Below are 12943 nucleotides of genomic sequence, written 5' to 3'. Positions count from 1 at the left end.
GGACTTATGCAGTATTCCACTGATTAACTTGAGGAAAGCGGCTAAGGAAATTGACCATCTTTTTTCTCAATGGCAGAATTTACCTCTTACCATCTACAGCCGTGTAAATTTGGTTAAAATGGTAATCCTGCCTAAACTGACGTATTTATTTAGCACTATCCCTCTCGAGTTCCCAGGAAAACTTTTGGGAAAAATCCAAAGTAATATAGGCAGCTTTATATGGGCTAATAAAAACTCCAGATTATCTTGGAAGAAGCTAAAACGAAGATTGCTAAAGGGTGGATTAGCCCTTCCAGATGTGCTTTTGTATTCCTTTGCCTTCCAGTTTAAAAATATACGTTGCCTTCTCTATAGTCCTGCAGATACTAATTGGGGGAGGATTTTGTGGGCTATGGCTAATTTAGAGGGTGGGGACATCGGATTCCTGTATAAATTTGGAGCGCCAAGGTTTTTCAAGAAGGTCCGCTTAAAGGTTTTAAAATCCGCACTTAATGTGTGGTATAAAATCAAGACGAAGTGGGGATAAGATACTACTCGGACTTTGCTCCAATTTGGGACTCCCCGGGACTACCTGTATGTCTGAAAGACAGTCTGGCTTCCCCAATCAGAACGGCATGAATCAGGATTTGGTCAGACCTCATTTCGTCCGATGGAGTTCTTCCCTGGGAGGTGTTAAGATCAAGAATAGGCGACTCCTTTTCTAGATTCAAATATCTGCAATTATGTTCCTGGTTTTCAGCAGAGAAGGAGCTCATAGGTGGAAATTGGGAGATAGAGACTATACTTCAGAATGTAAACTCAAGAAAAAAGGAGGTCGGATTTTGGTATAGGAGCCTATTAGATGCCGAGGATGAAGAGCTTCACCCCCCTCATTTGGTTTGGAGTCCCACTATAGCGGGAGATGCATCAGCTGGTTTATATACTTTGTATAATTTTTATGTAAGTTTGTAAAGCCAGCCTCTCTTAAAAAAAAATCATTTCTACGTGATTAACAGACTATATTATACGCCTAAGAAGATTGCAAAATTTGTTTCTTGTCCATCTCCTAGGTGTCCCAGATGCAACCTGGTTGAGGCCGATGATATGCATATCTTCTATGATTGTATACACATGGGAGACTTTTGGCGTAATTTGGAGTCCGCTATGGAAGGCGTTTTTAAATTTAAGCTCCATATTAACTTGGTTCAAGTAATCTTTGGATTAGATAATGACCTTATAAGGCAGCTCTCTACGATGCAGGTGGGATTATTTGTTAGTTTGATTTTGATAGCGCGTAGAGAGATCTGTAGGCTGTGGAAGGATCCTAGACCTCCGTCTTATGAGAGCTGGTTGGGTGTAGCACTGGGCACAGCAAGATTGGATCAGGGCATGTTGGACAATGAGGATAATAACATCTGGTCTCCATTGATCCTTTGGGGCAAGGAAATGAGGCTGATTTAAAGCTTCATAGTTCCAATGATTACACCAAGCCTCGAACAAAAGATGCTGGCCTGGTCGGCCTAATGCATAGGCAATAACATGAGCTCAGGGCGCCTAGGTTGAAATGGGGTCTTACTGTTAATTTTGCTGTTGCAGATGGTGAAATGAGGACTTTAAAAATAAATAAATAAATAAAGTATTGATATCGATAAGGCTTTTTATAAGATAGATTTGCTTTTTCAATGCACACTCATGCAAGTAATAGGCTGTTTTATCCAACCCATTACCAATTGCGTGATAACTGTATCATTTTTCTTTCATATGTAATTTTAGTGATTTGAAATTAATTGGGAGGCCGGTGGAGATGAGGTCATGGAGTTCCAAATGGATTACATATAAAATAGTGAAGTTTAGACCGAGTTCTAAACAATGAGCACCTTTCAAGCTTACCTTCTGGGAGAACGTAAATGCACCAAACCTAGGATATTAATGGCCTACCGATATCATTAACTACTAATTATGTGAACAATATTCATAAAGTTCTCAGCTCCTTTGCATAAAGTGTGCAAAAGATGGTAAAGCTATCAAACGGTGTGGTTTTGGACCAAACCAAGAATATTGATTCTAGGTTTCCAAAACCGAAAAATTATCATTTGGCCTTCTGCTTGAAAGCCTTGCATGTCCAGTAGAAAAACGTCTGTGAAGTCCATGTTGTGTTGATATGAGAATCTAGTTTGAGGCCTGTTGCCACATAATTCATGTTTATCAATTAATCAATAAAAATAAATGGTATGGTACCTTCTCCTGTTCCTTAGACATAAATCAAATGGAAGAGTGTTGATAAAACAGAAAATAGGTGCACATGTACTACTTGCTACAAGGAAGCTTCAATTTTAACAATGCCTGCAGCAAAACTTAAAAACTGTTTTGAAAAAAACTGGGTAGTAAATGCTATTTTTATATTGCGTCACACATGATCTGTCAATCCAATAGTCAATTTTGAATGTCTAAACTAGAATTATAAACTGGTTAAAAAAGAGAGAGGGCATTAGGAGATACTGAAGGACATGTTTAGGGACATTAATTCCATAATTTCAGGTGGTACAGCTGATATTGCAAATTAGTTTCAGATGTTACAGGGTTTGATGATTTCTGCAGCTATCTTATACAAATCTTTAGTTGATTGTGGAATGACATTTACAAAGATTGATGAGTGAAGACTTTGATTTAGACGGTATGAGGTACTGGGAATAATTTGCTCAAGGAACAAGATGAAATTTGCTGCAGAAGGTTTCTATGAAAAGGTCATCTTTGAAGTATGCACAAGGAACAATTTTCAGCTCCTATTGGTCACTTGCTATGAAGTTTAAATGAGTCCCTTTTTAATCTGATAATCAATAGTTTTGCAGTTTGCTAGTGGGTACTTTGAAATATATGTTTTGGGAATGGTGGTGGAAGGTGCATTTATTTTTAGAAGAAATATTTCACTCTCTGGATCTAATTTTACGTCTAAATTCCAAAATAACCCCTCTTTTGTCCGACTTCAACTAACGAGCTTGAATACGAATATGCAAAAGCAAAAAAGCCTGATGCCATAGGTCGACAATTGGCTAGCTGATGCTTTTATTTCAAAATGAAAAAATTCAACATCATTTAATCTGAAACTCAGCTTATGCTTGGGACATATGATTCAGTGATAAGGAAGTATAAGTTTAAAAAGCAGAAAGCACTTTTGTTTATGCATTTGTCAGCTTTTGCTTGTCTTGGTGTGTTTACACATTTAACTGTACACTTTCTAGGTTTTGATAAGAGAAATACTAGCCTATATTAATTAAATTGGATTAGGACATAGATTGATTTTATTCTGTTCTTTTAAATTGAATATTTTTAATGTGAATTGTCATGTTTTTAAGTGTTATGTCTAATCAGTCTATAAACTCAAGGAATAGCAATGAATAAAAAAAATGTGTGCGTGTGTATATATACACACATATATATATATATTTGTTTTCATATTTACACACACATATATATATATATATATATATATATATACATATATATAGATAGATATATGCTGAACAGATGACTGACTCAGAAATCAATGTTAAGAAAGTTAATTTTCAGTGCAGGCAGCAAGTGAGACTGCCTAGATAGTAGAAGAGCAACAATATATTTTTGTATTCGAGGTTTACAGGTTACAGTAAAAGCAGTTCTTGAGTTGAGTTAAAATTGATGACAATTAACCATTAGAAGTCATACAAAGGCTCTTGGGTATTGATCAGGTGAACATTCAAATACATACTCAGTGGTAATAGAAAAATTACTACAATCAATGTTCTTACCTCATTCTATATTTTAGTTATATAGCAGTGACACACTATAGGTGTCGGGGCACTGCTGAAACACTACTATGGATCTATGAATGTTACAACTATCAACCAACTAATTTGGTCTGTCTGGTTTGTCCCCGACATCAGAGACACAGCAGGTTATAACTGATTATGAAGAACACGCTCTTGTCAATGTCTTGAGATGGACTTGGCTTACCAACTAGAATGACAGAATAAAGACCTCATTAACACCACCCACTCACCAGTGGATGCTTTTTGTGTATTATTGTTTAATCGAGATATTGAAAAAACACGTATTTAATCTTGTAATCCTTTGTACTGCTACTGTACTGCATCTTGTAATTACTGTGCCAGTCTATCACCCTTTCTAGTTCACTTAGGGAAATATCCTAGATTGCATCTTCTGTGTCAGTTACCTGGCAGCATAAATACACAATTTTAAATTTTTGTGAAAAAAGTACTTTTTGTGACATAAATGTAATACACTTATAACAGTTTTACATAGATCTCTATTCATATGTACAGACCAGCAAGTGAAATTAACCCAATATTGTTTCCAAATTCTGCGGAATCTAGCAACTAAATTTCCGACATGTTCGTATCAACTACTTACATATTTGGAGTCTCTTCCTACTTTTAAAGAAACTCCTTTTTGATACTCAGTACCTCTAAATATTTTCACTCTATTCTATTAGAGAGTTACAGGGTCCATTTTCATTTAACATTTTGTTTGGAGCAGCAGTCTTATCAGTTGATTTTAAGATTTTTCTTAAATATCACAAAAGCTTTAGGAAAAAGAAAAGTTACTATGGCAACAATAAGGCGGTCTGTTCAGTACTATATACATTTAAAAAACATTACGGTGTAGTTCACCAATAAACCTGCTCATGGTATCATGCCTCTATGCTGGACTAAGAATGAAAGTTAACATACTTTTTTCTCTAAAGATTCATATGCAAGTAAAGGTAAGAAATATTGCAATGACGAGGCTGCTGCAAATTAGCACAGCCAACGTATGCTCAGCAGGTTAACAGATAGACATACAAAACCCTACCTCCTCGCTGACACTAACTTTAGGTGTCCATCACAGGGAATGGTAATATGGCAATGCACACATGCAACGTATACCTTTTGATGAAGTGACAGGACCATGTGAGGAAAGCTGGCAAACTGAAAGAGCACAAAGAAAATGAGCTGGCTGGATAGGTGCTGCCACAGAAGCTGGCTGGTGCCCCCGTCGTCAAATTTCTCCTCGGTCTCTGAGCGTTCCATGGCATAGACCACCAGATCGACCAGCTGGTCCTCCAGCACAGGGCAGCGCTGCTTGTGCTGTAAGGCAGAGATCAAATACAGTATTCCAAAAGCTTTGCATCAGGCGTCTTCCCGAATGACATCTTCACACACAAAGCAGAGAAGCATGAAATGAAATTTGAACTCTAGAAGTTCAAAGGATGGCATCCATCAGAGCTGCACCATGCTGCATTTGGGAAAGTCCGACAGTATTTAGCACATGCAAAAGAGAAAGAATAGGAAACATGAAGCTGCTGATCTGTAAACTGCAGCTTCACAAATGCAGGAAGGTAAGCTCCTTTTTCATCTTAATAGTGGGGATTTAAGAATCACCAACTGACAAGAGTACATTGGCAAGTTAATCGGAATTTACCAATGACATTATTAAAAAGCAGGAGTAACATATGCATCACTGCTGGTTGTAATTTGCATAGACCTCCACAACCATTTGAGAGGAAGATAAGGGAATCTGGGAACTGCAGGACATCTTAGGTGAAAAGGAAATACATGTTGCAAGTGAAGTAGGAATTTTATTATTAGTTACATAAGGGACACTTGGCTAAGCCAACTTCAGACTGGGACCTTTATGATCATAACCGGATCAAAAGTGCAAACAAAGTATGTAGCACCAGGTCAAGAGTTCCACTCCTCACCATAATGCAGCTTTCATGGGGGGTGAGCTGTGTGAGAAAAATAATAAAACAAAAAAGACAAGATGCTCTTCAACACCAGAAAGTTTAGATGGTTTGGGTCCCTTTCTACAGGCAAAAATGTTACATTTCAATTCATCTGATAGAGACCTATAATCAGAGACATGCTGCCTTTACTTGAATTTCTAAAATATTGTAGTGATCCTGGTAGTAACAGACTCTGACGCTATTAATGCATGTATGTTTATAAATCGAGAGACACACAACTTCTAACCTTAGGAGATGCTGGTTGTTTAACTTTGCCAGGAAAAAGGGATGTCATCCTTGTTAAAAGAAAGATACAAAAATGAATGGGGAAAAGATCAAATGAACAGCACCCCCACTCTTTGCCAGCGTAAAATAGTAGAAAGCTACATCACGTGATGCGCTTTCATAAGGCATGCTGCAAAAGAGCAAAGAAAAACTGTTGGTTCACCTCTTCCAAGAATACACCATGATTACACCAGCCTTACAACAGGAGTAACAAACACCACTAGCAGTGAACACTTATTTTCATCTAAACGTCACTGATGATTATGCAGCAAAACACAAAAGACAAAGACTATGGGCTTAGTTAGATTTCAACATGCAAGACTCTACGGTGACCAGGGCTTGAAATTCACTAGTCCAGAGAGTTTGTGAACCTTGTCCAGCACAATGGCAAAGAGGCTGCACGTGCTTCTCTTCTTTTTACAGAAATGTCCAAGAAAACTGGTGTACAGCGAACTGGCCACAAACCATAGTTTATATTTTTAAACCGTGCAAGTTAGTATACCAAGTGGAAATAGACAAGTCAGAACATGCAGACATGCCACATCTCACGCATTAAGAGTAAACATGGCATCCTTTCTGCAGCATCATTCAAAATATTTTGACCTAATCATACTATTTGTGTTGATAAAGAAAACCGTTTTGGCAAGTTCCCAAAGTGAAAAATGTATTGGCGACTACACCGAAACAAAAACAAAAAAACTAAAAAACCTACCTAAAAACATGTTGAGAAATAAGGGCAAATCTGTATTGGAAAGGTGTTGTTAAATAGTCTGCAACATTTTCTCTGTAGCTTACCAAGCAAATTCATGGTGATAAAAAAAAAGCTGTCTAAATGATGGCAAATAATGCACTTGTTAGGGCTATATTAGTAGCACCCCGTCTGAACTGATAGATGATATATGCAAGTTGCACATTATCAATTTTTAGCAATATATCAGAAAAAAGCTACAGAAATGGTCTGAAAATATGGATAAATAACAAAATGTATTTATGGTGGAGGGTTTGGTTTTTGCCATTCCAAGATTTAAATGAATTGAGGAATCAGGAAAAAAAGGTTTCTGAATTAAGTCCTGTGATTGAAAAATTTCAAAAAATCTTTTTTTTACAGTTTACAGAATATCTACTAAATGGGTAGTATTCTAACTGATCTGTCTGCTACTGTGGTACACAATATAGAACAAAGGATTCCTTTAGGATAATTTAAGTGAGGTTTATAAATCGAAGGTACAACGATTGCAATTTTACTGGGCAAAAAAGAAAAAACACATTTGATAATTAGAAGGTTCAATCAATTAAATCCTTGAGAGCAATGACAGAATCCTAGGAAGCCTGCAGTGAAGAAAAAAAAAAATCAACCACATGGAGTTTACGCTGCAGCAGAGTAACAGTCCCAGTGATGATCATCCTTTTTACTGACAAGGCCCCCCTTTAAAGTTCTATGTCGGGGGCAAATCGTACGTCAACATTACTAAGCAGTTCTGGACTACTTTCAATAAATTACCATCCATTCATATGCAGATCACTGCTTACACGTTTTGGTCACAAGTAGCACTACACTGCTAACCCACTATACCAGATTTGCACCTTTGCCTGTTTCACTGTTTGATGTTGAATTTAAAATATATACCAAATAAAAAAAGTTACTTTTTTCTTTTTTTACAGAGTTGTACTGCCTCTCTTTGCATCTGTACTATCACTACTATACAGGTTTTCTGACTGAACCTTATAATTATCTATTGTGTTTAATTTGTTTGCACCTCCCATCTATAAACTTCCATTAAATTTACCCAAAGAAACCCCTTCATACTAGATTATGTTTCGCCCAGGTTCCCAAGTATAGGGGTCAGTACCTTGAATATTTTATAAACCATAACACGCAAGGCAGGCACTGGTTTGGGTAGACTGCAAAAAGGCACCTAAATAAAAGCATTCATACGTATTTTATTACTGCTCTCAACAGGTGGTGTAGGCACACATTCAAGTATATGTAAGCCTTAAGTAAATAGCAATGGAATCAGTGGTTGGAAGGTAACCCATCTAAGAGGTTTTCACCAAATGACATTTCTGAATTGGTGCTCCTCAAAGTGCAATATCTTTGAAAATACCTAGCAGGACCAATAAGTCATGTTGATAAATGTTTTGAGAGGTCTTATTAATTAAAAAAAATATATATGTTCTTGCATTCCCTGTTGTTTAAGATCGCCAAATAGGAAACTATCAGCACAACACCTCTTCCATTTAGATCAAGATCTATGGCAGGACCAGAGGGGAGGATTGTTCTTTAGTTCCATTATCATGAATGAAACAGCAGCCAATAAAGAATACAAACAGAATCACAAATCCCATGGCCACTATGGGATTAAATCTGAAAATCACAGGTGAAATAAACCAAATGAGAGCCTCAGAGTCCTATATTATGATTATATATTTTTTTTAAATCAACGACAACCATGTGCGAGTTTCCCTGCTCAGCAGCCAGTTAAGTACCTCTGACCAAGGTAAAGTTATGACTTGCCCTCCAGATTGCAAATTGTTTGTGATAATGAGCAGCTGGTCTTCCCTCTGTCCTCACAGCACAACCTCAACTTGCTACCTGTCATTGCCCTGTCCATCCCAGACACAGATGGCTGCCCTGCTCAAAACTCAGAGCATTGGATACAAGTTCATACTAGACGGCCAGCAGGGGTCTCGGTTAATTTAGCTTTTTCTTCATTCTGATGTCATATCCTTTTCTCCATACACTTCAATGTCTACGCTAGGCAGGGGTTTTTCCAGAGTTTGCTGGTTAAGCAACACTCTTACACTTTTCTGCAGTGATTTCCTGAATCGATTTTCTTTCTGGTCTTTAGTGCATCAAAAGGTACATTAGAATATGGTTGACATTACAGGCACAGCATCTTATATACAAGTGGAATACATGGGGGCCTAGTTTTCTTATACCATAAATTAAATTGTGTAACGGTCAGTGTGCAAAGTAGTTTGTGCGACAATGAAGCCCTTGAGCAAACATTTGTACCAGCTACCTGTGACTATGCCCTTGCCACCCCACGAAGCAGAGAGAGAGAGGATTCACCTCCTTCAACATTCAACACGCAAAGCTATAAAGAGGGGCCCATTTGGGGACACTAATCTCTTCAAGAAACTGGAATCTGCGCTCAATACTGTACCACAGATGACTGCATGCCTACCTCCACTCAGGAAGACCAACAGCTGTGTACCACCCCTACGCCGGGTGCGGCTGATGAAATCTTTCTAGGAAATGGATATTGACAAGGGCTACTTTTCAGAGGATTCATAAAAGGAACCCTCAAATAGCTTCCTGCTAATGTACTGTTCTCTGCACGAGCAGGTGCTTTTTTCTTCTGGTTATATGTTTGTGCCAACCCTTCTTGAAGGAGTATTAATTAAATTAAATTAAAAATTATATTTATATAGCGCGTAACTACCCGGAGGCCTCGTCGCGCTTCAGCAATTACTATCACGAGCTCAAAGGTACATTAGCACGCTTTCGCAAACAAATGGGTTTTTAGGACTTTCCTGAATGCCATCCTATTGTTGATCTGTCTAATACTCACAGGAAGGGAATTCCATAGTTTGGCGGCAGAGTGTGAGAAAGAGCGACCGCCCCAACGGGCTTTGATAACCTTTGTTGGAGTTGCTAAGTGCAGTGAGCCGGAACGAAGGGCTCTGGAAGGGACGTAAGGCACTACAAAGGGGAACAAGATGGCAGGGCCTGTGAGAAAGTGCCATCTTTCTTGCATGGTATGCCCCCACTTTTTGCTAAATTGCTGAATGTACTTCGATTGAGTGTACCCTGGGTTCCTGCCAATCAGGTGCCCAGGGCCTATGTTCCTTCCTTAAACCACACAAACTCCAAATTGGCAAACCCTAGCCACATGTCAGCCCCTAGTAAATGGTACCCTAGGTACCCAGGGCCTTGTGACCAGGGAAGGCCTCTAAGGGCTGCAGCACTCATTGTGCCACCCTCAGAGGCCCTGTACCCTTACACACACACACTGCCCTTGCAGGCTGAGTGCCTGGGTGCAGGACAAAACAAAGAGTCGACATGGCACACATCACTGTGTACCATGCCCATCACCTACACTGCCAAGGCATATGTCAGCCACCCCTCTAGCTGGGTGCATTACGCCTATGGTGTGGGCACAGGAGCAGGAGCCCTGTGCCCCTACAGTACCCGGGTCCATTCCTGGGCACTGTAAGTGCAGTGCTGTCATTTAAGAATACATGGTGCTGAGAGCTTGTCAAACACGAGCTCCACAGCACCATATTGGCAACACTGAAGCCTGGGAAGTTTGGTATCAAACTTCTCAGCACATTGAACCCACACTGATGCCAGTGTAGGATTTAATGTACTAAGCACCCCAGAGGGCATCTTAGAAGATGCCCCCTTACAGCTAACTTGCAATCCACGTCTGCTCTGAGGCTGCCCAGGCTGCCACACAGCAGACACGTTGCTGGACCCCTGGGTGGGAGAGCCCCTGCTCTCCCGGGCCTGCAACAATGCACATCCTGGGTGAGGTGAGAAATCTCCTCCCCCAGGATGAGCAAAGGGAAGCTTCAAAGGCATGCCGCCAGTTGGAGTTTCCCCAGGCCACTGCAACCCCCCACTCTGGCGGGAAGCTTGGCCGGAAACCCCATACAAGGACAGGGGATGTGCCAGCCTGCCCACCCCACCCCTCAGGTGGGGGAGGCGAGGTGAAGCACATCTCCGGGCTCTCGCCATCTTGAAGATGGGAGGCCCTACCCTATCAGGATTAGGCTACTGCCCCCCTCCCACAGGAGAGAGGCAGGATAGGGGGTGTACCCACCCCAGGACAAGGACCCATTGGTCCCTGGCCTTCACCTACCTGTAACGCCCCCAAATCTAGTATTTAGGGGCCCCCTGAACCTTCCTTCCTCAGATTCCAGATAGAAAAACGACAAGAAGAGCAAGAAGAACAAAGACCTGCCCTGCAGCTGCTAAAAAGAGAAGAAGACACCAACTGCTTTGGCCCCAGCCCTACCGGCCCGTCGACTCTCGAACCTGCACCAGCGCGGCATCCCACGTGGCCAGCAACCTCACCAACCCCGGAGGACCTGGCTACCCTTTAGCTCTAAGCCCCTGGGACTCCCACGAGTAGAGGCTCTACTCAAGAAACCTACTTGCTATCCCTGGCACCAGCCCGGGACCGCGGACCCAACACACTCTGCACCAGCCAAGCCTGGCCAGTGCCGGAGTGGACAAAGACCCTGAGGACGACCCCACGGCGACTGTGACCCCGAGTCCGGCACCCAAGGACCCCCCTCGACATCCCGGAAGAAGCCTGCAGCCTCAGAACCAAGTGCCACCCCAGCCGCGATCAACCAGAGGGTAAGATTCCCGACGTCAAAAGGCACCCCTGCACCCGGCGCCCTGCGACCCCCTGTGCCCAATCCCGGGGTACCCACCTAACCTACAACTACCCAACTTACCTCTCGAAGTGGTGGTGGCACCTGAAACATCCTCGTCCCCGAGCCTGCAGCCTCTTTCCAAACCGGAACATTCCCATTGATTTCCATTGAGCGCCCTAAGGCTCAAAAGCACCCTGCACCCAGCCGCCCGAGTGGCCCTGGCAGTGCCCTCTCTACTCTAACCTACTTCCCCACTTGCCCTGAGTAAGTGACCAGGAGCCCAGCTCCCACAGCCGCGTGGCTTGCCAGACAGCAGCCACCAACCAAGGCCCCCCTATCCCTCATAGGATAACATTGGGCCCAACTCTCTCTGCACCCGGCCGTCCTGAAACCGCTGAGGGTGAACCAACTGTACTTACCTGACACTGGGGGACCCCTGAGTCCATGCCCGGAATTTCAACATTACCAGTCGAGTACTTACCCTTAAACCGCTAACTTCATTTTCCTCATAGAGTAACATTGACTGGCTTTTTCTTCAAAAATCTTCTAAGTGTGAACTTTTCAAAACTGCAAAAATTCACCAAAAATCAGCCAAGTGACAAAAACGAATTTACTCACCTGCTCCTAGGTGAGCTCCCAGTGCTGGATCTTGGTGCCCAGCCCTGACTCTGAAAAGTGTTCACAACTATACTTACTTCTAACTCATTTTTCTCCCATAGGAAACCATTGTCTGCTTTTCTGTGAAATTTCTTCTAAGTGTCTACTTTTGCAAATTTGAAATATTCTTTTAAAATCGTACCATTTCTGCAAACGAAATTACTTACCTGCTTTTGATAAGGACCCCAGTCCTGGGTCTAGGCACCCAGTCCTGGATTACTAAAGTAACGATAAAGTACTCTACCTGCAATTTGAATTTCTTGCCATAGAGATCCATTGAATGTTTTCTGTGAAATATTTTCTAAGTGCTAACTTTTGAAATAGCTAAATATTATCTAAAAATCATTACAGTTATTAAGTCGACTTTCATCACTTGATTCTGAATACTGCCCCCAGGCTGGTTCTAGGATCCAGACCTGGAATTCCAAAAGTAATCTGAAAAGTAATTTATTACAAATAACCTGAATTTACCATTGAGCTCAATGCATTGTTATGTTTAGGAAATAGGATTGTTTATTGCAACCAACTGTGACTGTTTTACAAATTTATTGCTTGAAACAAAAGTATTTATATTCAACCTCTCATTCTGAGAAAGTATATTTTTACCCCCTTGTGGTTCTAAAAATAAAACAAGCATATATTTTATATATACAAATCATTGGCCTAGAGTTCAGTTATTGAGTGTGTGAAACCATTTGCTGACTGAGTGTGTACAATAAATGCTTTACACTGTCCTCTGGTACTGCCTTACTGCTCGACCAAGCTACCACTTTTGAGAGTAAGGTCATACCTAACTTTGACCTCTATCAGCCTCTGGGGGACTGTGGACTCTGTACACCCTGTACCTATTAGGGAACAGTATATACAGAG

At 41.1% G+C, this 12943-nt stretch overlaps 1 protein-coding gene across 3 annotated transcripts in view; it reads right to left on the bottom strand.

The window, feature by feature from the left end:
• The window catches only part of MED23 (mediator complex subunit 23), a 467463-nt gene that overhangs the window by 295248 nt on the left and 159272 nt on the right, over nt 1-12943 (bottom strand). For all 3 annotated transcript variants that reach the window (XM_085611580.1, XM_085611579.1, XM_085611581.1), the window contains one exon: nt 4902-5102. In XM_085611580.1, coding sequence (XP_085467706.1) covers nt 4902-5102 — 201 coding nt within the window. The remainder of the gene's footprint in view (nt 1-4901; nt 5103-12943) is intronic.

This window comes from Triturus cristatus, chromosome 6 (assembly GCF_964204655.1).
Source record: "Triturus cristatus chromosome 6, aTriCri1.1, whole genome shotgun sequence".
NCBI classification, from domain to species: Eukaryota; Metazoa; Chordata; class Amphibia; order Caudata; family Salamandridae; genus Triturus; species Triturus cristatus.
The sequence above is the reverse complement of the archived record's forward strand: the minus strand, read 5'-3'. Positions and strand labels throughout refer to the sequence as shown.